This window comes from Malurus melanocephalus, unplaced genomic scaffold (genome assembly GCF_030028575.1).
Source record: "Malurus melanocephalus ecotype Western Australia unplaced genomic scaffold, MMel_1.1 scaffold_224, whole genome shotgun sequence".
NCBI lineage: Eukaryota > Metazoa > Chordata > Aves > Passeriformes > Maluridae > Malurus > Malurus melanocephalus.
Genome location: NW_026623456.1, coordinates 486827 through 511303, shown reverse-complemented (window position 1 = coordinate 511303; position 24477 = coordinate 486827). Strand labels below are relative to the sequence as shown.

At 52.7% G+C, this 24477-nt stretch overlaps 2 protein-coding genes across 7 annotated transcripts; both read right to left on the bottom strand.

The window, feature by feature from the left end:
* Positions 1 to 8: 8 nt before the first annotated feature.
* LOC130578366 (alpha-1,6-mannosyl-glycoprotein 4-beta-N-acetylglucosaminyltransferase-like) lies at positions 9 to 16117 on the bottom strand. Of its 4 annotated transcripts, none has more exons than XM_057374415.1 (4): positions 16054 to 16117; positions 2599 to 2722; positions 2147 to 2294; positions 9 to 1211 (listed from the first exon to the last, which is right to left on the bottom strand). In XM_057374415.1, exons 2-4 carry the CDS (start codon positions 2701 to 2703, stop codon positions 70 to 72), a joined length of 1395 nt encoding a protein of 464 aa, XP_057230398.1. In that variant the 5' UTR covers positions 2704 to 2722; positions 16054 to 16117; the 3' UTR covers positions 9 to 69. The 4 variants fall into 4 exon arrangements, with proteins under 4 accessions (XP_057230398.1, XP_057230397.1, XP_057230396.1 ...); XM_057374414.1 differs by lacking the exon at positions 16054 to 16117 and adding an exon at positions 9248 to 10472; XM_057374413.1 differs by lacking the exon at positions 16054 to 16117 and adding an exon at positions 5398 to 5659.
* Positions 10551 to 23864, bottom strand: TMEM183A (transmembrane protein 183A). Of its 3 annotated transcripts, none has more exons than XM_057374419.1 (8): positions 23724 to 23864; positions 22922 to 23011; positions 19875 to 20030; positions 17548 to 17707; positions 16054 to 16234; positions 12777 to 12857; positions 11979 to 12134; positions 10551 to 10854 (listed from the first exon to the last, which is right to left on the bottom strand). In XM_057374419.1, the coding sequence occupies exons 1-8, from the start codon at positions 23824 to 23826 to the stop codon at positions 10669 to 10671; spliced, it is 1113 nt and encodes a 370-aa protein (XP_057230402.1). In that variant the 5' UTR covers positions 23827 to 23864; the 3' UTR covers positions 10551 to 10668. The 3 variants fall into 3 exon arrangements, with proteins under 3 accessions (XP_057230402.1, XP_057230403.1, XP_057230404.1); XM_057374420.1 differs by having other exon boundaries at positions 17548 to 17704; XM_057374421.1 differs by lacking the exon at positions 10551 to 10854 and adding an exon at positions 10889 to 11691.
* Between the last annotated feature and the right edge of the window lie 613 nt (positions 23865 to 24477).

Genomic DNA, 24477 nt, shown 5'->3' with positions numbered 1-24477 from the left:
AACGGGAATGAAAAAAATAAAGCTCTTAGAACCAAATCCAGCTGCTTTGACATCCTGCCACACCCGAGGTCAGGTGCCTGCCATGGTCCAGATGTCGATGCTCTGGATGATAAGCCACTCGCTCTGGTCCCGGGTCACCCGGATCCTCACGCACTCCACAGGCCCAGGAAGGACCCTCTCCAGACCCCGCTGCTCAGCAGTCCCCTTCTCAAAGGAGCCCACGGGAACGTAGGAGGAGCAGTCCCGGCCATGGTCCCGGTGCTGGCCCAGCTCCAGCAGCCCCGCGTGCAGGAAATCACCCGGGCGCTCTGCGGACCCTGTACGCACCCGCACACGGCTGACCCGGGCTGGCTGCTGGAACACGATGGAAAAGGTACTGCCAGCTGCTGGGTCTTTGCCCCAAAAGTACCCTTGTGCTGAGCTGTAGGCCTTGAGGGGCTCGTAGTTCTCAAAGACAGACATGCTGGTGTACAGGGATGCTGGTGGGTTGTCTGGGAGGTCCAAGGCGTCAGCCTGGAAATCCTCGTCCTCCAGCCGGTTGATGGTGCCCTGGAAGGAGGAGTAGCGGCCCATGTGCTGGAAGAGGGATGGCTTGAAGCGGATCACGTCCCTCTGGGTGAGCAGTTGGCGGAAGTGAACCAGCAGCCAGTCACAGGGCATTTCCTGGTAGAAGAGGAAGAGGAAGTGAGCCAGGCGAGGAAGATCACTGGAGCGGTAGAGCTTCCCGATGTAGCCCAGCTTGGAGAACTCGAGGGTGGCCCAGTTAGAGCCCTCCTGGGAAGCCAGCGCCCTGCGGATGGCCGTCAGGAAGGACCTGGCGCTCCACACGTCATCCTCAATCATTAGGTAGTAGGAGGAAAGGTTGGCGGCAAAGGCAAGCAGGAAGGCGTAGTCCACGTTCTGCTTGGAGCGGAACCTCACCCGCTCTTCTGCATCGTTGAAGTTCCTCTTGAGGCCTTCCAGGGTGGGGTAGAACTCAAGGGGAGCGTGGATGAGCAGGAGGCGGCCCAGAAGGATGTGGCGAGCAAATTTCCGGGCGATGGTGGCAGCGACATGCACGTTCCAGCCAGGATCCGTGTCGGCCAGGTGCACCACCACCACCATCTCTTGCAGCTCCTCCTCTGTGGACTGGCTGAAGAGGGACTCGAGTGTGGCTGGGAGGTAGAAACCACGTGGCCTCTGCACAGATGCCAATCCCACTGCCAGGAATTCTGCAAGACAAGGAAAGGTACGAGCAGGACAGGGGTGACCTGGGATCACCATGGCGATATTCTTCCCTGCAAGATGTAAGGAGAGGGCTCCAAAAAATTCTTCCCATGACCAGCCCACATGAACAGTGCTTTTTGTAGCCCTGTGTCCAAGGCTGGTAGATCCTTCCTAAAGTTGAAGCCTCCAGCATCTCAGGAGGGGCCCAAAATTGGCCCAAATGGCAGCAAGAGAAGATGAGGAGGCAGGGGCTTCTCTGAGGAAGAAATATTCCTGAAAAACACCTTAAAAAAGCCAAATGCAGGCAAGTAACAGTGCAGAGTCTACAGGCCAGGAATGGCTTATTGGCATGGCTGGACATCGTGGAAGTGTTCCCTACTCCTCCCTTGTGGAGATGCATCCACACTGGGATCAGGCCCCACAGCCCAGCAGTGGCTGCCTTGGTTCAGCTTCTCTTGCTGCTGGTCTGGGCAGCACCATCCCACATGTGGGTTCCAGCATGACCRCACAGGGGGTTGTCCTGAACTCCTTCCCAGGGGTTTGTGTGGGACTTGCTTCTTGTGCACMTGTCCAAGAGCTTGGCCCACTTCTCCCACACTGTGGGTGTGTCCCAATGGTCCAGCTCCCCATCTCCACTGGAACCTCAACCCCAGGGAGATAGGATTTCCCCACAGAGGCTTGGGACCCAAAAACCTGAGGTCACCCCAGTCCTGAGGTGCAGAAACTTGGACCCCACTTGGAGCACGTGGAGCTTCTCCAACTCCTCCATGCCCAGAGCGAGCAGCGAAGGCTATGGAGGCTTTGGAGGAGGTTGTGCACAGGTCCCAGCCCAAAAAGGATGGACACACCCCTCCCTGCCCCAGCAGCAGTGAGGGGGCAGGTCTGTGCTGGGACAGATGTGCACACCCAGAGCCCTGCTCTGGGGGCCAGGACTACTCACTTTTTCGGGGCACCMGGGAGCCAGCGAGGAGCTGGTAGGAGACATTGTGAAGTGCAGAGGGCTCGGCCATGTCCCTGAGGATGCGCTGGGCTCCCTCCGGCTTTAGCAGCTGCAGGATCGTGTCGGGGGCCAGGCCCCTGAGCTCCACCTGCATGGGAGCCACAGGCAGCCAAGTCAGACCCCAGAGCACCACGGACACATGAGCAAGGAGGGATAACAACAGCGGGACCCAGAAGCGAAGGGGAGTCCCTGTCCTGCCCTYCCAACTCCTGAATTCAGTGGGGTCCAGCTGCCCAGTGCAACCCCAAGGAGAGAAGAAGGCACACCTCGRGGCTGGGGGTGACATGGGACAGGGAAGGGAGCAGAACTGAGGTCAGGTCCATGTGAGGCAGGAAGGGATGGAGGATGCTCCAGTGGCCTCTCCAGTGGGACATCACTGGGTGGGGACTCACCTCCAGGGGTTCCTGTTCTTGCCGGTTGCCCCCATGGAGAAGGAGGAGGAGGAGGAAGGAGGCAGCAAGCAGAGCCGTGAGGGAGCGTTTCAGGGAGCATCGCATGGCCCCTGCCGGCTGAGGCCTGGGAAGAGGGGACACATCAGGGCACAGCTGGGTAAAGCCACCACCCCCAGGATGGGACAGTTGGACAGCACCTGGATGCACCCCTGGGACTACTCCCCTGCCCAGAGAACCCAGGGGTAGCCATGGGGCATCAGGGGACATTTGTGTACCATCCCCTTTGGGCAGGCAGGGGCAGGGACACCCCAACCTGACCAGGACAAAATCAGCCAGGTACAAAATCCTCCCAAGAAGTCCCAGGATACCTCGGCTGCCCTGGGACACCCTAAGCAGCACCCCAGAGCTGGAGGCAGAAGAAATGCGGGTGACAGTGCCTCCAGAAAGGCTTTCAGGTTGTGGGAACACCCCAGGACCACTCACTGACACCCTAGGACTTGGCACCAAGCCCTGGAAAACACTCTGGTATTAAATGGGCCCAGGCTGCTCTTCCAGCACGGTGAGGAGGAAGCAGCTCCCCACTTTCCTCTAGGCAGGCACCAGATTGCCCTGTCCCAGCCCTGTCCCAACCACGTCCCCTGCTCTGTAGGACAAGAAAGGTGTCCCTGAGGGAACAGTGTCACCTTCAAGGAAGTCGCAGTACTCTTGAGATATTTTACCTTGTAGCAGAGGCGTGGCAGGAGGCTAAAGGGCTCCTGTGTTTGCCTGGGTTTTTTCCATTATAAATATGACCGTGCTGCCCTGGAAAAGGAGCAGCTGAGCCCGGGGGAGTGCCCAGCCCGGGGAGGGGCAAACACCCTCAGCCCCATCCAAGCTACTCACAGTGCCATGCCTTGGCTTGGTCAAAACGGCTTTGAATGCAGATGTGGAGAAAAAATCCTCCTAAGCCTTCCCAAACCAAGGATGGGCTTCCCAGGACTGCTGGAACATTTTCCTGCTCCAACTACCGCTGTGCAGGGGATGCTCTGAGCCCACCTGCAGGCCCCAGACACAGATGGGAGCACAGCACCTCTGGGGCTGCTGCCCTGGAGAGTGTGCTGGGCTTATTTTCAGGAGAACCCTCCAGTTTTCATGCTCAGAAGTCCTTTAGGGGGGTTGTTAGCATCTCAAGAGGCTGGTGCTGAGCACGTGGCCCCGACCCACAGGCACTCCGTCCTTGGAGCACTGACCCTGTCCAGGGACACAGCTCGCTTCTTGGAGATAAACACTTGGAGCCTGAGAGCCGCGCTCCCAGGCGGGGCAGGGCTGAGCCCCAGCAGGCACAGCAAGCTCCTGAAGCTGCTCAAAATCTTTGTCCAGGCGCCAGCAGAGAGCGGGGCCTCTCCATCCCATATAGCTCTGGGGACATGGGGACCTCACCAGTGCAGGGGGGAGGGGGAGCAGCATTAGGAATCTATATGAGCCATGGAAACATCACATCCTGACACCACCCTGGAGGTGGATTTCCAAGCCTGGACATCCAGGATCTGCAGCCACAGCCAGGGGGTGAGCTGGGAAGGGTGAGGCTTGACCAACATGCCAGGCTGGGCCTTTGGCCACTCTGGGTGGATAAAGATTTTTCTGGCTGCTAGGGAATGTCTGGCTGCCAATGGCCCATCCTGCATGGAAAACAAGGTGCTGCTCAGCACCCCCAGCTCTCACAGGCAAGAGCTTCACCCAAGGAGCCAGGAGCCCATGGGGAACAGCAGTCACAGGCACAGAACAGAATGGAAGGTAGTAAGTGCTGCCCCATAATTAACCCCCTAACTGGGGTTTGGATTTCTGCCTCCATGGAGAAACTAAGCAGCCCAGGTAGGTGGACACAACCAGGGGTGTAGCATCTTCCCACTCCCGCTCAAAGTGTCTCCATGGAGCATCTTTGTCCCCACACACTGCTCCAGCACCTCATGTACCTTCCYCACAGCTCAGTATCCCACTCTAGATGTCCCCAAAAGCCACCCCACTGTGGGGACATTGGCCAGGAGGAGCTGAGAGCCACCTGCATGGAGCCAAACTCCTCCACTCCCCAGCCTCAGTCCAGGGCAGGGGAAGGAACAGTCCATCCCCAGCCTCGGTCCCACGAGGCTATGAGGAAGCTCCCGGCGTGCGGGCGGCTCCATCTGCTTCCGYCAGCACCGGGAAGAGCAGGGCTGGTTGCACAAGGAGGAGGGAACAGCCAGAGCTCCCTTCCCACTGCCTTTCCATGCTGGGGGAAACTGAGGCACAAAGGCTGTGTCACCCAGCAGAGTAAACACTGACTCTCCTGCAGCACGGCTCCAGTGCTCCTGGGGGTCCCCAGGATGGTGAGGAGTGGGATGGAACCCAGCACCATAAATGGAGGAGGGACACTTCAAATTGTGGCAGCACAACGTCCCCCATGGACAAATGGTGGCCATTCAGGGCTGCATGGGATGGGGGCTCTGGGAGCCAGTCCAGGGTCTGGCCCCACTGTCAGTGGGTGTCTGCTGCAGGGGTTGTTCCACAGGGAGGAAGGGGGGCAAATGCCCTGTTCCAGTAGCACACAGCTCCGGAAGCCAAAGCTTTCAGCCAGCCCAGGTGTCCCACAGCACAGAGGTATCCCTGCAGGAAGTTGGGCAAGGGAACACTTACACCAATCCTGTTCCCCTCACTGACAGCYGGGGATCCCCAGCCCAGCCCCCTGCCCTCACCCTCGGGTCCCCAGGCACCCCTTCTCACAGCATCAGGAGATGGCTCCTGGCCAGCCCTGTTCCGACGCACCCACCGAGGGCAGAGACTCACGGGTGGGCGGCAGCCTTGCCTCTCCGGGGTGCTCGGCCCTGGTAACTTCCCCGGGCTGGCCGGACTCTGGCTTCTCGCTCAGCAAAGCCCCACCCCGAGTCGTTGCCTGCCTCCCGCAGAGGAGGAGCATCCGCCGGCGTCCTCTGCCCCAGGAGCCTCRGAGAACCGGCCAGGCCAGCGGGGCCTTGCGTACGACGGGCCAGAGGCTCCCAGCCCACCGTGGGAACTACGGCGGCACCACGGACGGGCATCCCAGCATGGCACCGTCTGTGTCCCACCCACCCCATCCCCGCTGGCAGCTCCAGTCTCCCGGGCAGCACCAACTCCTGCCGGGGCTCTTTGCCAAGCCTCAGCATCCCAAACTCTGGCATGAACCTGCCACTTCACCCGTTTATTTTCCAGCTCTTGTGCTGAGGTGGCAAAAACCTTTGGGGCTGCAGAGCCAGAACTGTAGCCCTGGTACCCCGGGCCAGGGCAGAGCCTGAATCCCACCCAGGATGCACCCCCARGACCCCACGGCTTCCCGGCAGACCCCAGCTCCTCACTCCCCAGCTGGGCATCACAGCTGGGCTGGGAATGAAGCCCCTTCTAGTCCCAATGAGCCAACACGGGCCACACGGTGCCCTTCCATGGCCCGGTTTGCTCCCAGCTCCCCCACCCTCCAAGCTTTGCTTTTCTCCCACTGTTTCCCTGCTCCCGACCCAGAGCAGGAATGTGGCTCTGGGACACCCAAAAGTCACCAATAACATCACTTGACCCCCACCAGATCAGCTCCTTCCCACACAGCAACTCACCCACAGCAACTGAATGGAGAGCAAGTCCCTTCCCTTCCCCTCCATCCCACCCACCCTATTTATTCACATAGAAGCGTGGATCCCACTTCCCTTCTCTCCTTGCTGGCCTGGACCTCCCCTACCTTCAGGAAGGCCCCACATCTCTTGCCTGGCTCCGCCTTCTACAAATCCCCCATGATGACTGTGAGCCCTGGCTGCTCTCCACGGGAGCACATGCAGCCTGGGATGCCTGTGTGAGGTCAAAGGTGGCTGCGGAGAGATAAGGTAGGGCTGGAAGCAGGTGATGGTGCTGGGAAGGAGGAAGAGAYGTCCCCAGGCTCCCAGATCTGCTGAGTTTCACTTTTCCCTTGTGGTTTGGTTTTACATCCTTATATTCCCATAGTGGGATGGCAGTGGCTCTGTCCCAGGGGGTCCCAGGGGCTCAGTGGGGATACCCCACCTGCACTGGAGCAGGGGCAGTCCAGGATTCCCACCCGGGCAGGGCTGGAGGATGCCAGGAGAGCCAAGGGAGCTGGTATGGTGCAGCCCAGTAGAGCTTTGCTGCTTGGTGGCCCAGAGTGGGAAGGGTTGTAGGGCTCGGCAGCAGCTGCAGAGTGGGAAGGGTTGTAGGGCTCATCACAGCTGCTCCTGACCCCCACCCGTGCACAGGAAGGAAACCAGGTCCTTCCCATCCCTGCAGAAAGGAAGAGGGGGAGGGCTGTGACACCGAGCACAGCCCTGGGGTCCCCCAGCACAGCCCTGGGTCCCCAACACTCAGGGTGCAACAGCCCTGCCACAAGAACAGCCAGCAAGGGGAGCAGTAGGGCCACCAAATCCCCTGCTGGTCCCCACAGGCTGCCCCAGGATGCAGTGCTAGGGTGGGATTTGACCCTCTCCAGGCACATCCATGAGTCTGCCAGGAGCAGGGAAAGGAATCCACAGCCAGGACACAGCTCCTGGGGTCCAGGCAAAGGTCCTGGGTCCTCTTGCCCTCAAAGTAGGTGCCACAAGCCCAGCCTGAGCCAGTTCATTCAGCCATCCCTTGTGCTATGGAGCAAGTCCCCACTGTGAGGGMTATGGCACAGCCCCAGTGCCCAGGAACCAACCTGGGTCTGGCACCCAGAACTGCTCTCAAACCTCCCGCTGTCCCCAAACCCAAACATGCTCTGCTCACCAAAATATTTGACCTGGGGAAACAGGGAGGTGGCTGAAATGAGCCTAAAAGGCACGTTTTTGCTTGCTTTGGGAATAAGCTGTAGAAGAAAGAGAAGTCCCATGTGCAAAGGCTGGCCTGAGAGGGGCCTGTGGCTGCACAAGCAGACCCAGCTCAGGGGGCTGGGGAGGACCAGTTCCCCCCGCTGGAGCCAGAGCTGAGGACTGGGGTGGGATAGGCAACAGAGGACCCACGACAGGGCCCACCCTCTTCCCCAAGCCTCCAGGCCTCTCCTTACCTGGCTCAGCTCCTGTTGGACACCAGATCCCTTGACAAGGACAGGAGCAGGAAGAGGTGGTGGCCAAGCCTTCCTGTCTCCCCCCAGGAAACCAGAGAGCCAGGCAGGATCTTTTTTACAGCCCTTCCATTATTCACGAGGACAAAGCAGAGGTAGAACAGGGCCTCACACAGCAGGGAGGGCACAGGGACAGCCACCGCGCTCTGGTCTGGGGCTCCATTTCCACACCACAGGGACCCCTCTGAGCCATGTGCTACAGAAACACATGACACCAAACCACAGCCGCTCCTGCCCACGCACTCTCTGCATCCCACCCTGGAGAACACCAAAGAGGGCTTTTTTGGCAATGAGGCTTCAAGAGAGGCTGGGCTTGGGGACCAGAGTGGCAATCCCTTGCTTGGGCTGAGCTCTGGTGTCATTCCATCACTGAGCAAAGCTCAGCACAGGGTTCAGGTGCTCTGGGTAAGGGTCAAGAGGAACACCTGCAGTTGCAGCTCTACACAGAGGCAGAGTCCCCTTTCCACAGCATCCCTGTCACTCCCCAGCCTCCCCACACAGACCAGAATAGGTCCCCAGTCCCTGCCAGCACTGCTGATCAACACAGCTCCAGAAATGGGGTCACCAGGAGCTTTGTAAAGGAAAGACTGAGGATTGTTCTTGCACATTTTATACATTTCAGCCTAGAAAAAGCCTGGCCTAGGAGGCGCACCTCTAGCTTACAGGCATCTATCTGTATCTAAATATCCATATTTGAATCCAGCAAGTCTGTTGGTTGCAGGAAACATCCCGTCCACCTGCTTCCTGGTGTTACAGCCTGCGCTGCCGCTCTGGCTGCATCGCTTGGGATCAGCCAGGGAATTGTGGGAGCTGCCAAGCACCCCTGCCCCCTGGATGTGCCATCTGCCTGATCAGAAGGTATTCCTGCTTTGCCAGATGGCAGGAATGCCCAGCCCTAGGAGCCGTCCTGTAGCTCTGCACAGGAGCCAGAGCAGGGCCCAACCGCAGCAGCTCCCCAGAGCTGAGGGCAGAGCCTCACACAGACACCAGCCTGCTYCATGCTGCTGCCAGCAGCCTGAGCAAGGAACCAAAACTCTCTGCTCCCACCCTGCAGACCCTGCACAAGCAGCAATCACCAGGCACACAGCCCTGACATCATTCTGCAACAGGGAGTTTTCAGGGAATATAGCAGCAAACAGCCTGAAGCACAGTCAGAACCAGGCTCTCGGTGAGAAACCACCTCTGAGACAACAGGAAACTGCAGCCTGACCACATTACACTGCCTGACCTTTCCCATCTGAGCATTGAACACATGTCTCTGAGCTCAGTGGTGCTTAACCCCACAGCAAAAGAAAGATTGTTGTCCCCCACTGCCCTGGAGCAGCTTCATAGGGGATGGAAGGCTCACTTCCTAGGAGATGGAAGGCTCACTTCCTAGGGGATGGAAGGCTCACTTCTTTGGGGATGCAGCTCTCACACACAGCTCCAGCCCCAACCCTGTCCTGCCTCTCCTGCACCACAATCACAACACAGCCCAGTCTCTGCTATCATAGCAGCCTCAGGATCACAGGGACAATACATTTTCCTTGCCCTGTATCTCTACTAAACCAATTTAACCTCAAAACTTACCTGTTGGCATCAACAGACGTTCAGCAGTGGTGGAAAGGGGAACTGTGAGGCAGGAGCTGTCCCAAATGTATTTGAAGTCACCATGAAGAGCCTCCAACATAGATCCAAGGCTCGGGCAGATGTCCTTGGTGGCGATTTACAGAGTGGCAGAGGCATGTGCAAGTAACTCCTCATGGGCAGCCATACCAGGGTCATGTGGGGTCACAGAATCACAGGATATTCTGAGCTGGAAGGGACTCACAGGATCACCGAGTCCAAACCAAGATGGCCAAACTCCCTCTCCTTCCAGGAGCTTCACTGGACATTCTACACGGACAAGTGCTGTTCCTCCTGCTTGGGACCAGATGTGATGTGCAGTAGGACTGAGGTGCTGGTATCTGATAGGCAGCAAGGCTCAGTCCAGAGGCTGTATYTGCACAGCTGCTCCCCTGCCCTGCAGCACCTCCTCTGCACCTCCCCAGGCAGCCATGACTTCAATCAAACCTCCAGCCCGGTTCATTCTGGTCAGACCACACTCCTGACAGTTCCAGCCYCTGCACCCCTCACTTCTCAGTCAGCCCAGAGCCACAGAAGTTTCAGGATTGCTTCTTCCTCACARAAATCAATTTGTTTAGTCAAATGCCAGATCAGTGGTTGCTTGGGGGCTTTCAACAGGAAAGATTTCCACACTGCTCTTAGAAAAGACACAGAGTTGAGTCCTTCATCACTGCTTCAGTTATTTTAGTTTATCCCCTCCAGCTCCTCTCCCTCCCTGTTTATCTTCACTGAGAAGGACCTTCTGGTTTTAAAAGTTTAGATCTTCTTTTCAAAGAACAACACCAGTGTGAGAACTTGAGTACCTTTACATTCRAGTGAGACTTTTGCCTTATGACTCCTCTGAAGTAATTCCTTTGTTTGATCATTTATGCCTTTTTCTTTTCTGAAACTTGGACCTGCTGGGCTGGGAATTAAAATTACTGTTGATCACTGCTTCTCAGACACTGAAATATCACACTGTGCACAAACACAATGCTGCTGCAGTAAAATAAACATGGATTTTGTTTGTAAATTGTTCCTGGAAAGCAAAGGGGAAAATTCTTGGAAAGCAAAACCTCCTGCTTCTTCCCGAACAAGAGAACACAGGACCACTTTGATTAGCACCAAAAGGATTTTAAATGAACAGTTCCAGGGAGCTCCTTTCAAATCATAAAATGTCAATTTTACATAAAAGTGTGTTTACAAATAGTTTCTGCTTTACACTCAGCTCTGCCCATTACTGACCAGAAGTTATATACATACAAACTAGCTCAGCAGCTTCAACCACTTGCAAGGAGTCTGCAGAATTTATTTCAGAAATAAAAATAGGATTTCCTGGTTCCTAGAAATTCTCTTCAGCCTGCCAGATTGAGTCCCCTGCGGGCTCCTGCAGCCTCAGGAGAGCACTAAGCCTTTGGGGAGAAGGGGTACTGTGGGTGCCACCAATCCAGGAGCCTGACGCTGTGCACAGGGTCCAGCACCACCTGCACCCCCTGCTCCAGGCGCGGTTTCTTCCCGTTGCGCACGGGCGTGTCCTGGAACACCAGGCGCACGCGGTGATGCCGCATGTCCGTGCTCACCGAGATGGTGAACTGCAAGAGAGGAGACCAGAGCTGCTTCAGAAAGTCACAGTGACCAACACAGCCCTCAACACAATGCTTCTAGACTTCATAAATTCTTCTGAATTGTACAAGCCTAAGGTGTTTCACACAGTCACACTCTCAGGCTACAGCAATGGAGCCAAACACTCTGTCTGGCAGCCCCAAATAATCAAACTGGAATTTGTAATGGTTGTAAGAGGGTTGTAAAACATTGGAACTGCCTGGGGCAGTGGTGGAGTCACCATCTTTTGCAGTGTTCAGAAGGCCTGCCTGTGGCACTTGGGACATGAGTTAAGGGCAAGCACAGCAGTGCTTGAAGATCTTAAAGGTCTTTTCCAATCCAAGTAATTTTATGAGTCTGATTCTAAGTGAACATGGAAGCAAGCGGCTGTCTTGAGAAGCCTGGAACTCACTGTCCAACTCCTTACTGAGGCCAGACTGAAACACTCCTGAGCACTGGTCACTTCTGAAACCCCAACTCCCAAGCACAGCCCCTGTGCTGCCCCTTGTTCACCACAGAGCTGCCCAAACACTGCTGCTCTGCTGCTGTCTGAGCCCAGTTTGGGGGAGTCTGTTCCAAAGCTGCTCTTCCTCCCAATCATGGACCAAACACACATTCAGTGAGTTTGTTCATGTGGGATTTTCCTCTCAGAATTTATTGTTATAAAGAGGTATTTTCCACAGAGGGGTAGACCTCCACTTGTGCTGCTCCCTGTCTCCTGTACCTGCTGTAATTCTGGTAACTGACCTGCCCCYAGACACTGCACCACCACAGCTCCCGGCACATTCTCTACATCCTCTCTGTTTACTGCACCAAACAGGGAAGAGCTGAAGGAAATGGAGAAGTTAAACTGAGATGCTGAACATTTCCTCTCTTCATTAACCATAAGATTCCCAGAACTGGTTTGCTGTAGAGCAGTGGGATTCACACAGTCCCAAAGAGGAACTGGGTAGGATTCTTGGGGTTGCCCTGCGCAGGGCCAGGAACTGGGCTCAATATTCCCTGTGGGCTCCATGATCCCTGTGGGTTTCTTCCAACCATGATTCCAGACGCCCTCTTCAGGTTCCCTTCAGGAACCTCACCTGCAAAGCCTGGCAGCTTTCCCCCCACTCACCAAGGTGAAGGTCATGCCCATGACGATTGGCACGAAGATGAAGTTGAAGGTGGTGATCTGCAGCAGGCAGCAATCCTGATCCGGGTTTGTGTGCACTTCCTCATACTGGATTGGGGGCTGGAGACCTTTACAACACTTGCTCTTAAATCTGGGGGACTTGAAAGAAAGAGAGCTAATGAAGCAAAGCAGGAACCTCTGCTGGGTTGGGCTGCTCCTCCCCAGTGCCCCCTGGCAGGGTCTCTCCTCCTCCCCATGTGTCTGGGCAAAGTGGCACATTAACAACAAATCTCATCATTCAGGATGGGCATTTTGCAGGACCATTTATCTTTAGAGGGGAAACCTGCACAATTCCCCAGGTTGCCTGAAATTACTGGCTTCTCCCCAGATCCAGTACTGGAGCTTTCCCTGGCAGCGCTGGCTGTCTTCACTTCTCAGAGAAATCTTGGCAATGGTGAAACAAGAAGTTGCAGATTTTGGTCAATATGTTGACTACTGCAGTCAGATAGTCTGGGTTTTGGCAGCAATCAGCAAAAAGTGAGATTAATTGCAGTAAATGATCCACATCTTACAGCAGGGAAAGGACACCAAAGGAAGAAATAAAAATGTGGGATTCTAAATATCTTGGTAACACAGACTGAAAACTGAGTGTAGTTCCAGAATGTGCTTTAGTTTACCATGGGAATCAGATTGCATTTACTGTCTGAATACACAAAAAGTTTCTGACTTCCCTTCTAACCCCCAGAAAAATAATTTCTGCTTCAAACAAAAGTCATAGCTGATCTGGTTCYTCTTTCATACCTGCTTTTTAAACTTGAAGTTGAATTCCCACATTGCTTCTTGTCTGTTCCCTAYAATCTTTTTGCACCAGAAAAGCAGACACTGAGGTGGAAGAAAGAAACAAAATTATGAAACCCTTAGAAGCAACACTTTAAATAAGTTTTAACAGATCATAAAAGCTTCCAATTGCAAACACAATTACATAGGTGCAATTATGAGCCATTTATTCAAACTAATTATGTTTAAAGAACCCTCTCAGCAGTGTAGATCTCCCAGTTTCAAGTTTGCCAACTCCTCATGTTACTGGAGAATACCACATATAGCCACTGATGCACCAAACAGAAAAATCCTGTTGTTCCATTTGCCCCTTTTCTAGGGCAGGGATGAGTGCTGCTGATTCTCCCATTCCTTCCACCCACCAGCAATTCCCATTAAACTGGGCTCCAARCCAGGCTAAAGTGAGGGACAACAGCGAACAGAATAAGGATCAAGAAGGGAAAGATCCAGAGGGAAATGCAAAGACCAGTATATGAACTATGAGGTGATGGATAAGGAAGTTCCCAAGCCACGGTGGTGTCAAATGGAGACCTTGACCTTGACATTACCAGCACTGACTGTCATTATTCAGAGTCCAAAACCCCAGCTAGGACAGCACACTGACCAACCTCCTGCCCCTTTTCAAAAGAAAATGAGAAATCGGCCTCCAACAGCCTCAGAGGCCACCAGCACAGCCCTCCCACGCAGACAGACACCAGGACTGCTCCAATTTCAGCCGGTTATCACTGTGTGGGCTACAGGCTCCACCCCAGCAGCTCATTCTGGAGCAGGAGGCTCAGCAGAACTCCTGTAGGAGGGAAATCCCTGCCTACCAGTCAGTACAGGCAACCAGCCTTCAATCGCCAAGGAAAGAACCTGGCAAGTCAATCCAGCCATCCCTCAAAGAATTCCCACACCACGATGCCAGCCTACCACAGCTGGTCTTATATTTCACYGTTATCAGCAGGAAAAGGAGGAAAAATGTGGGTGAAGAAAACTCTCTATGATCCATACAGAGTCTCTCCTGAAGGGAGAGGGCAAAGCACACATTTAACTTCACTCCAGGATGAAGTGATCCCAGTAAAACAAAGCTAGAGCCAGCCTCCATCACAGGGGCTCTGAAATTGAGACTAAAGGGAATACAAGACCCTCTGCTTCAACTCTGAGTCATGTCCATAAACAAGAGTCCTTAAAGGACCCTTATCTCCACAATCTTCATGATGTGAACAACAAAGCTCTGTGGAGTCAAGCTCAGAAACATGCATGGAGTAACCTCCACCTGAGGGGAAGAAGTCCTCAGGTTTTATCCAATAAAAACATTCTCCAGATCTTTTTTAACCCAGGTAAGCAGTGGATGCTGCTGAGTTTAACTCCACCAGCAGTGGCATTTGTAGTTCACCTGCAGAGACTGCCTATCCTAGAAACCTGTTTGGCTATGGCAAGTAGTGAAGCACAAAAGGTCAGTACCTCCTAAGGGGCAGAGGATGTCGTCCTCGGGTCAGCCGTCCTGCCCTTCAGACTCGCCGTGCGGCTGCCGCTCCGCCCAAAATAATGGGGTGTCTTTAAAGGGCAAACACCTCTGCTGACACCATAACGGCTCCAGTGTCCCACACAAGCTAGGCTAGGGAAAGAAAAAAGGAAATTAAAGAGGAAAAGCTAGGTTGGATCATACCCGGGGCTGGGCTCTCCTCTAGCCACATGCAGTTTAGATAGGCGTTGCCATTAGTGTCAGCAACCCACAAAGGCACAACCAAAGCCCAGGAAAGTCAAAACATGGGGAGGCAGTGTCAGGTTCTCCTCCAAACCCTCTGTGCCAAAGAATTTCTGTGCACAGTCACACAGGTGGAGCTCAGAGCCTGCAGTGCAGTAGTACAGCAAGACCAGACTCAGGGTGGCTCTTTTATGCTGCAAGGTGTTAGGTCAAACCGCTACTGCTCTGACAAAGCCTCGTCCCCATTTAATTTCCTTTTTAAAAAGCTGAACAATGAAAGACTGCACTTACAGGATCCTCCTCCAACTCTTAGTACAGGAGAAGCACTAGCAGTGGGCACCAAAGCCGTTATGATGTCACCAGGAATCCTCCTGAAATGGCAACCCTGACAGCACAGTCTCAGGGTTCCAGCTCCTACAGTCACACAAAGGGGCAGCTTGGGCTCAGGACTACAGTTAAACTGGAATTTCCTCAAAATGTCTTGCTTTTACAGTTGGTAAGAAGATCCCCAGCCTGGGGATTCAGGAAGAGAATGAGGAGCTCTGGATGCAGAGATAAGACCACACACAGAGCCATGTGCTTTTCCCTGTCCAGCAGCACCACCTCCTGAGTGCTGCTGGATGCTCCCTGAGCCTGTGACAGACTGTGACAGGGAGAGGAAGGAAGAAATGGGGGATGTCACAAACAGATGAGTTTCCTCTATTTTCAACAGAAAAGAAAGTACCACTCCTGAACCAAACGCACTTCAGTCTGGCTCCAAAAACCTCATTCAACAGGTTTTTGACCTTGGATTTGGATGGTGGAGAATTCACATTGTTGCTTAAGCTGCTCAGAAAGTATCAGCCAGTTGMAAGTTAAAACCAAACACGAGACACAGAGGCATTTCAGTGTTAATGGTCAACAGCAATTAAAGAGGAATGATATGCAAGAGCTCTAAGCTGGGAGAGCATGGAAATTGCCTGCCAAYACCACAGACAAACCCTTCACAGTCCAACACAAGGGCAGTTCAGTCCCTAAGCAGACACTGGCTCTGCACATTTGTCATGCTCAGCCCTTCACAACCACCTCACCTCTTCCAGATACCAGACCATGAATGACCKGCAGGAAAGCAGGGTGACACAACTCCTAGCATCAATGTCACTCCTGAGCTCTCCAGAGCCCTGTTACAGGGAGATGTACTCTGGCAGACAGTGTAAGAATAAAGCAGACAATACAAAAGCTGATCCTATGGAGCCTCATCCAGAGGAGGGGAGAGCTGCAAACATACCTGGAAGTTCTGACACCCAGTGAAACCACGGCCGTTTTGCTGGTTASAAAGGTATTGTGTAGGACTTAGGAAAAAGTTACTCCAAAGAGTAACTCTACAGACACAAGCAACCAGCACACTTTTACAAATCCAACTAGGAATACCTAGTTAGTGACCATCCCACACCCCAGCTTCACTGGCGACCATCTCCACATCATCTGTTTTCCTTCTGGAAAGAAAGAAACAAACCCAAGAGAAACAGCAACACCTCAGAAAAATCCCAATTTCTGAGTGATGCTACTTACTCTGGAATTTTTTAAAGTGCTGGGAGTACTGTCTGGGATGGCGGGGTTCCTGGAGAGGCGCGCGGCGAAGGGCTCGTACATGTGGAACAGGGAACGGATGACACAGGCGCGCAGGCAGTGCAGCTTCTCCATGGACTCCGGGCGCAGGCGCAGGGGCAAGTACGCATCCAGGCTGTAGTGCCTGGAAAACCAACAAGAATGCTGTCAGCTCCAGGGCACAGCCAGGCGTGGCAGGGACAGCCAGGAACAGATACATGTCAGGGGAAAACTCAACTTCTGACTGAGTGTAGGAACCTGGTCAACCTAAGGGCTGCAAGGGGCTTTTGCTACTGACAGGACATCACGTGGCAGTCTCAAAGGCCTGACCTGCCCCAGGCAGGCTTCCAGCATACACATCCTGCTACAATTCCCAACAATTCCTAGTTTGCCCAGAGACCAGACTGCGATGTAGCTGCAGGCTGCACAATAGCCTGTAGGTTGCTGCAGGTTTCCAGGGCTCTCAGCTGAGCTCACTGGAGCTCTCAGCACTGCCTGAGCAGCCTGAATGCCTGTGCTTGAGGGCCTTTCCTTGATCACATCCCAAAGGAGCCTTTGCTAAGGAATGTCACACTAAAAATCAGGGGTGAGGATGTCCAAGGCTGCCCTCCTTGCTTTCACTTACTCCTGCCATTGTACAGCTCCAAAAAGCCCCCATTACAGGGAGGTGGCTGTCATCAGAGCTCAAGGCAGGGCAAGTTGTCCCTCAGTGATGTTTGCCTTTCAGCAAAGTAACAGCACTGAAATTACCTTCTGCCATAAGCACTTGGAGAGGTTGACACACAAAGTGTTGGGGCATGGCGAGCAGAAAAAAACACAGTGCTCTGAGATTTTMTATAAAAATACACCACAAAAATACATTTTCAGATACAAAGCAAATGTGATATTGGAATCACAGCATGGCTTGGGTTGGAAGGGTCCTCAAAGCTAGTCTCATTCCACCCCCTGCCATAGGCAGGGACACCTTCCACTATCCCAGGCTGCTCCAAGCCCTGTCCAACCTGGCCTTGGACACTTCCAGCTTTAGGGCAGCCCCAGCCTCTCTTGGCAATCTGTGCCAGGACCTCACTACCTTCACAGCCAAGAATTTCTTTTTAACATCCAATTTAACCCTGCCCTTTGTCAGTTTAAAACCATTGCCCTTTRCTCTGTCACCACCTACCCATATAAAAAGTCCCTCTGTCTCCCGTTTATAAGCCACTTTAAGGTACCGGAAGGCCACAGGAAGGGCTTCCCCAAGCCTTCTCTTCTCCAGGCTAAACATCCCCAGTTCTCCCAGCTTGTCTTTGTGAGAAGATTATTCTGCAATCCCTTGCCAAGTGAGGCCCACATCACCACATCAACGTGCAAACAGAGAACCTGCGCCTACAGGGAATTACTGCCTTATTTCAGCTCTGCAGAGAACTGCTTACTACTGAAACTTCCAAAAACCAGTTTAAAGACCCTTTAGAGTCTCACCTTCTGTAGAGCCTGGTCCAAAAGGCAGCAGTGCAAGTGACAGTCCAGGCTTTCTTGCAGATCAGAGAGAACCGGACGATGTCTTCGGGGCGGATGTAGGAAGCCAGGAGCAGCCAGATATCGATGGGATATTCCTCTCCTCCTCCCCCTTCGGCATCTTCTAAAGGCAGTGAGGGTGTGTTAGTGCAAGACATCACATCTCCACCAAGTCCCACCTTGAGACACGTGCTGCACTCGTGGCAGCACAGGGGGGCAGCTGATTTACACACATAGAGTCAGCCCAAGGCCCGGTCTGCACAACCTCAGCGTGCCTGCTCCCCATTCCCATCAGCGTCCACACGGTCAAAACACCTCCCCTGTGCTGGACACCTGCCACAGTTATCCCAGCTGCACAAGTGTGCAAAGTGGCAGATTCACAAAGAATTTAGGCTGAAAGGGTTCTCTGGAGGTTTCTAATCCAGGAGCCCAGCTCACAGCAGGCAGAATTAGGTCATTTTTCTCAGCATCTTGTCCAAGCAAGTTCRATGCGCAAGGATGGAAACCACAAAGCCTTTCTGGACCCCGTTTTGATGCCTGACCCTTTCACAGCAGAAGTATCACACTCAAGTTGAGAAATAAAAATTGGATGGCAAATGAAGAGGCAACTTTATGTAAAAAGGGCTAAGCTCCTGCATTTTTAATCAGATGTGCATATTTGACAGGTCACTAATATTGCTTCACACTAGAAGTCCCTGAGCAGTGACACTGCCAGGCTTGTCAATTCTTTGTTCCAATGATCACAGTATTTTTGCAGGACCTCTGTCAGGGAGGGAAAGCAATTCTGTTCTACARCTGGCAACCACCTGCTTTTCTTAAATCTCTAATTTCATTAACACTTTTTGGAGGGAAACTTCTAATGCAATTCAGATAGAGAAAATGGCCTGTTCTTCCTCTCAGAAGTGTCAGAACCGCTCAGCCAGAACGGAGGGCTCAGACACTCCYTTCATTCCTGCAGTGTTCTGTAGTTTACTATATTTTTCCAAAGACATGCTCCAACTTTATGAGTAAAAAATACTGTAAAAGAATATAAATAGGTGAACAATACTGAGCATTAGGAAGGTTAAGAAAAGAGAAGGAAAACACAACTTGAGCACAGTGCTATCAGGAAAAGCTGCTGTGAGGTCTGTGGCATAGAAGAGGTGTTGATAACTTAAGGGTACCAGATTTAACCCAGAGACAGTAGGTGAATACAAAGGGCTTTCTTTATCCTCAAGTGATAATTGCCAAAGAAAGCTCTGGATGTGATCACTTYCCCACAGCCCTTCAGATTTTTGGCAGGCACACAACGGGCTGCTACACCCTCCCTGCTGGGTCAGCTCTAGCTCAAGAAGCTATAAACTCCACACTGCTCAAATCATAGGGCAGATAGAAATGTCACTATTCTAACACTGATTTTCCTCCTTAAGAATGTAGCTGAAATAAGACAAGGCTGTGGTAGAACAGAATATTGTCTTCCCAGACTCATAACTCCAGCCACTCAGATATTACTTTGTCTGGATTCTAAAGGATGCCTTAATAAAAGAGGTTAAACTCTTTTAACTCCCTTCCCAGAGGAGTGCTGTACACCTTCAGTCTGTGGTGGATGATCACATGCTACATAAATCAGTACTAAACTCAAGAAAATTGTTTATAATTTGCTTCCCAACCTGAAAACAACCTGTTACTRGAAAATTCTGCAGGGTTCCACGGTGCAGCAGAGCTGTTTGCTGCTTACACTGTGTTGCCAATGGATTTCTATGGAGTTGCACAAAGTGTAAATGCTGAAGGATACATCTCCCTGGAATTAAGGTATTATGATGCCACAAGGATCAAATGTTCTTCCTTGCTGAGAAAAGAGCCCTCTAAACGCATTTGTAACAAACCACAGCCTTGGAAACACCCTGAAAATAGAGCTTCTGTTTTGCCAACAACTGCATCATGGACACAGCACTTCAACCCCAAAGCAAGCCTGTTGCCACCACCCCTCAATCAGTGAAGCAACATGGCCAGTGGCAGAGTTTCATAACTCTTTAGAATAGCAGTGYTTGTTTTCCAAGGTTCAGGGATATTTGCTAAAAGCAAGGAGCTGTCAGGATTTGATTTCGTGTCCCAGGCTCTACCCTTGTGCAAATACAGCTCCTGTGACCAACTGCCAGCAGATTTACAAATGACTAAATACTTGGCATTTCTTTGTGCACACACAAGTTCCAGAATGCCCCAAGAGCCTCCGTGACCATCCAGTATGAGCATTCCCCACGCAGGAAATGCAGCAGGAGCCCACAGAGCCCCAGGAGGGCAGGTGACCACACCTTTGTGCCTTTTGCTCTTCTTTTTCCTCGAGGCAGCCCTCCCATTGATGCTCTCCTTGGTATCCATCTCATCGCTGCTGTCACAGGACTCTCCCGACATGGAGAGAACTTCCTCAGCAGGGACACAGGAAGCTTCCAAACCACACAGGGATTTTACTGCAATGACAAAGGACACAGTAAGTACGACAGCCAAGAGGAAAAGGCGAACCAAGTTCAGGAGATGCTTCAGTGGAACCAGCGCCTTAAAGCTTTCTGGTGATTGACACAAGCAAGTAAATCCTGAGCTTATGGATTACCTTGTCAGGGAAAGATTAGCAGGGGTGAGTGAATTGGAAACATAATTATTCAGCTGCTTGTTTTAAAGAACGRACAATGAGGATGATTACCAGCACATTATGCAGATCCTACTGGTTTAGCCAAAGCTATTTAGTACCAAATAAAACAACAGGCTCTTTCTAAGAGGTAACTGGTTTCCCTGCACAGCAGAGCTACCTTGCACAGCCACATTCAGCCTGAAGCCAGCACCTGCCCTGGAATGGTTTTATGAGCATGGAGAAGACTTACTCCCTTCCCATCAGGACAAACATTCTGGGGCTGATGACATAATCCGCCAGGGATGGAACTCAGTGTCAAGCACACAGGAGCTCCACTTACTCTGAAGTTTAATGAAAGGAAAGACTCTAGCCTAACAAGGAAGATAGCAAGTTGAGTCAGCTGGAGTCCGGGGTTGTTTTTTTCCTGCCTCTGGGGACATGTTTAGACATATTCCTGTTCAGAAATATTATTTTTAAAACTTGACCTGTAAACTGAGGGCTCGTTAGGGCAGAAAAATCCACATGTGAGTCAGTAATGACAGTCACGGTAAAAGAAAGGTGTGGTCCTACATTACAGCTGTGTGAGGCACTGTCACAGAGACCAGCACCGTCACAGCTGCACAAAGGCTTTGAAAACAGACTGTGAAATTAATTCAAGAGCTGAATTTCAACCCCACCTGCTGGGTGAAGAACAGAACATGACCATGAGGTTCAGAGGAGGCTTACAGTGCTCAAGCTCTTCTGCCCAGCACAAACCAAAGCCCAGCAAGATTTTATATATCCCAGTTTCAGTCACTGCAGTCACCAGAACCACTGAAGTGCAAAGTGTGCTATTTRAATCACAGGGACAGAGTAGCAGAAAAACAAATAATGACAACAAAACAAGAAACTGAACATAAATAAACTCAGGTGAAAGATATTCTTATTTCTAATCACCAAACAAGGTTTTAAAATGAAAAGACAGCAGATAGAAAGACAGTTTTCAGACAGAGCTTGACTGTACCCACTGACTTTAGTGCTTTGCTAAACCAGTTCTACCTTGCTTTGCATGGTTTGTTTGGTAAACTGGATGTTTTCCTGGCACCTGGATGCATTCAAGGCACCTGGATACATTAATGGCAGTGGTTTCCCCCACTGCCAAATCATAATGCCTTCCCCACATGACCTTTTATAGGCAAAAAGAGAGTGAAATAGGAGGTAACACAAATGGCAGTGAGTTATGACATCAAATAAAGTCAAGAGAGGACAAAACTGAGAGAGACTCAGAGGTTCAGAAGAGCCTGCCTCACCCTGCAAAGGAAAAATCAGACTGAGTYAACAACACAAGTCCACTGAACAGTGAATGGCTGCATTGCAATCCTGCAGAGGCATCCCCTCTTCATCTCACTGCTGTAATCCTCCCACCCTGGGGGTCAGAATGGGCAGGAAAAAAGCCCACGAAAATTCCCCCTGGCCCTGGCTCCCCTTCTGGTGAAGCTCCCTGTCCGCTGCAGTCACACCCAGGACGGGGTGTACTCTGAGCCAAGCTCCAGGAGGGCAGGGAGGCCAAAGGCTGGAGCTGGGGCAGAGGCTCCTGTCCCACGCGTGGCACATGGCACCCCATGCCRCACAGATAAGGCTGGGACAGATAAGACTGCAGCACAGTCATGTCTACACCAGATAAAGCTGGAGCACAGCCCTGGGGCTGGGGAGGAGAGATCCTGAGGATTCCCCTATCCAGGAGGGGTTCCCCTCCCCCTGAGACTGCACTGCAAAGACCTGGGAGAGGGATGGGCAGGGAACTGATGTGACCTGGAATCACCAGGATGATGTGGAGATGAGCCAGAAACACAGCAGGAACGGGGATAAAGCAGGTGATGCTGGAGGCAGGGAACACAGAAGTCCAGCAGTTTGCCAGCATGATGCTGAATTGCAGGACTTTGTCTCAAGGAGACAGAACACAGAAGGGTAAGCAGGAGCAGGAATGGGAGGAGGGAAGCCCCAAACAAAGGAGGCAACGCATGATGGAGGTGCTCTGATCTTAAAAGCTGAGAAGGAGCAGCTGAAGAGGATGCTCCCAAGCACCACTGCCCCGACAGGTACTCAGGCCAAAAGTATATTTTCTTCAACCACATAAGATTTCAGCAGCAAACCAAGAGTTTYCCTTTACGGAGAGTTCACTGTCAATGCAACGTCCACCTCCAACAGATGTGACCAGCTACACTTAAAGGCCTAAACAACAAAATTTCTCAAGCAAGTGCGGTGTGTTAGCTCCCAGATGAGGAGGAAGTAGATAACAAAATACTGCAATACCTTTCCAGGAAACTACTTGTTTACAAAATTTGCCCAGACCTCCTTGTAGCACATGACTGACAGAATTATCACAACTTTATTCCTGATGCAAAGAACTTTAATTGCTAATAAAGCTATCTACAGTTTCATATGAGGTAATAAAGTAATAAACTAATAAATATTTTTATCATGTTGTTTTCTGCTTCAAGCAGGCACCCAAGCCTTTCTATTTCAGGCACTAACAAAGACTCAGCAATTCTTACTGGACTTGCAGCAGGCTTTCTGCAAAACCTCCTGTCTAAGCCCTTAACATCTGATTCTGCAGAGCAGCACAGGCTCATTTTCAGCACTAAAACACACACACCTTCTCAGGTTTAAGGAAGAGAAGTTTCCCACGTCAYGCAGAGGCCAGTAAAACATTAAGGCAGCATGGAGAAGACAGGGGCCCCAGGACAGACTCACCTTCCTGCTGCACTGCATTGGCCACAGCTTTCTTCACCCGTCCAGACTTCACGACAGCTGGGTCTGAGTTGGCATAATCTGCCACCGTCACTGCAGAGGGGAAAACAGGGGTCAGAGGGATTAGAGATTATGGGGGAGGGGACAGAAGAGCTAAGAGGGCATGAAGTCTGAAGGGAACAATCCCCAGAGGAGCAGAGGCTCGAGTAAGAGATGCACAAGCAGGAAAGTGAGCCTCAGCAGAGAGGTGCAGGCCAGGAGTCCCCAGCAAGTCTCTATCCCAGACTGTGTACCAGGCTGAGGGGACCCACCATACTGCCCAGCCCTGTGCAATTCTCCCTCTCCCACTACTTCAGCCAGTGTTAATCCCATTCCCCCTCACACAGCCCAATTCGAGYCTGGCTGATTCTCTGGCCACAGGCTCCTCCTCCACAGGCAAAGAGGTCTCATTCCCACACATCTGTCCAGATCCCTGCAGGAGGATCCCTCCTACACGCAGGTGTCTGCCTGCACAAACCCGAAAGGGTCGAGCTCATACCTGGGTGAGACTGAACCGACTTTCTTCCCCTCATCCCCTCCACTCAGGCCAGGCCCAGGCCCTTCAACCACCTCCTCCCTCAGGCCCTAATGCAGGCCCAAGTCTCCTCTTTGGCCTGCACCAGTAGGGCTGAGCTTGGCCCGGCTTCCCTCATGCCCGAGTACACTCAGGTCCCTCTCCCCTCATCAGGCCGCGCTCCCCTCATCAGCCTCGGCCTCCCTCAGCCGCGGCCCAGATYCGGCCCCGGAGTCCCGGCCCGGCTCTCACCCCGCTCGGAGCACACGTCGTCGGCGCGGAACTTGAGGCGTTTGCGGGCGCCCCTGCGGGGCATGGCGGCGGCGGCGGCGGCGGGGCGGCCGCGCGGGGCCATGTCCGGCCGGGCCCCGCGGGGACAGCGGGGACAGCGCCACAGCGCCCGCCCCGCGCGCGTCACCCCCGCGACACCGCGCGCCGCTCTGACGTCACCTGGGCAGGGCTGTGACTGTGACAGAACGTCGCCGTCCTCCCCGGGCTGAGGGAATATCCCCCGCAGTGTTCCCGGTAACGGGCGTACATGAGGGGATCCCCCTTACTCAGAGTACTGAGGGTCCCTGAGGAGATCCCCCCCAGTCCTCCCAGTACTGAGGGTCCCTGAGGGGGTTCTTCCCCCCCCCCAGGAGATTCCCCCCCCCCCTCCCCCCCAGTCTTCCCAGTAACGGGGACCACTGAGGAGATCCCCCCCAGTAATGTGAGGAAAATTCATCCACAAATATCAGAGGTTTATTTCCAAAAAGGAGGCCGAGGAGTCATGTAACTTTATTCGAATAAAGGGAAAGGCCATGGGGCATTTCCGTGGGGTTTCTCAAATTGCTGGAGGAGGCAGCCTCCTTTTTATCCCAATTTCCCGGCCGCATTTCCCTCTCTTTCCCATTGGTTGAGGTACTTGAGAGGTATAGACTCCCCAAATCTCCTAATTCAGACCCCATCTAATGTGCATTCTCCTCCCCCTTTATTCTTTGTGTCTCTGTTCTTTTTCTCTGAG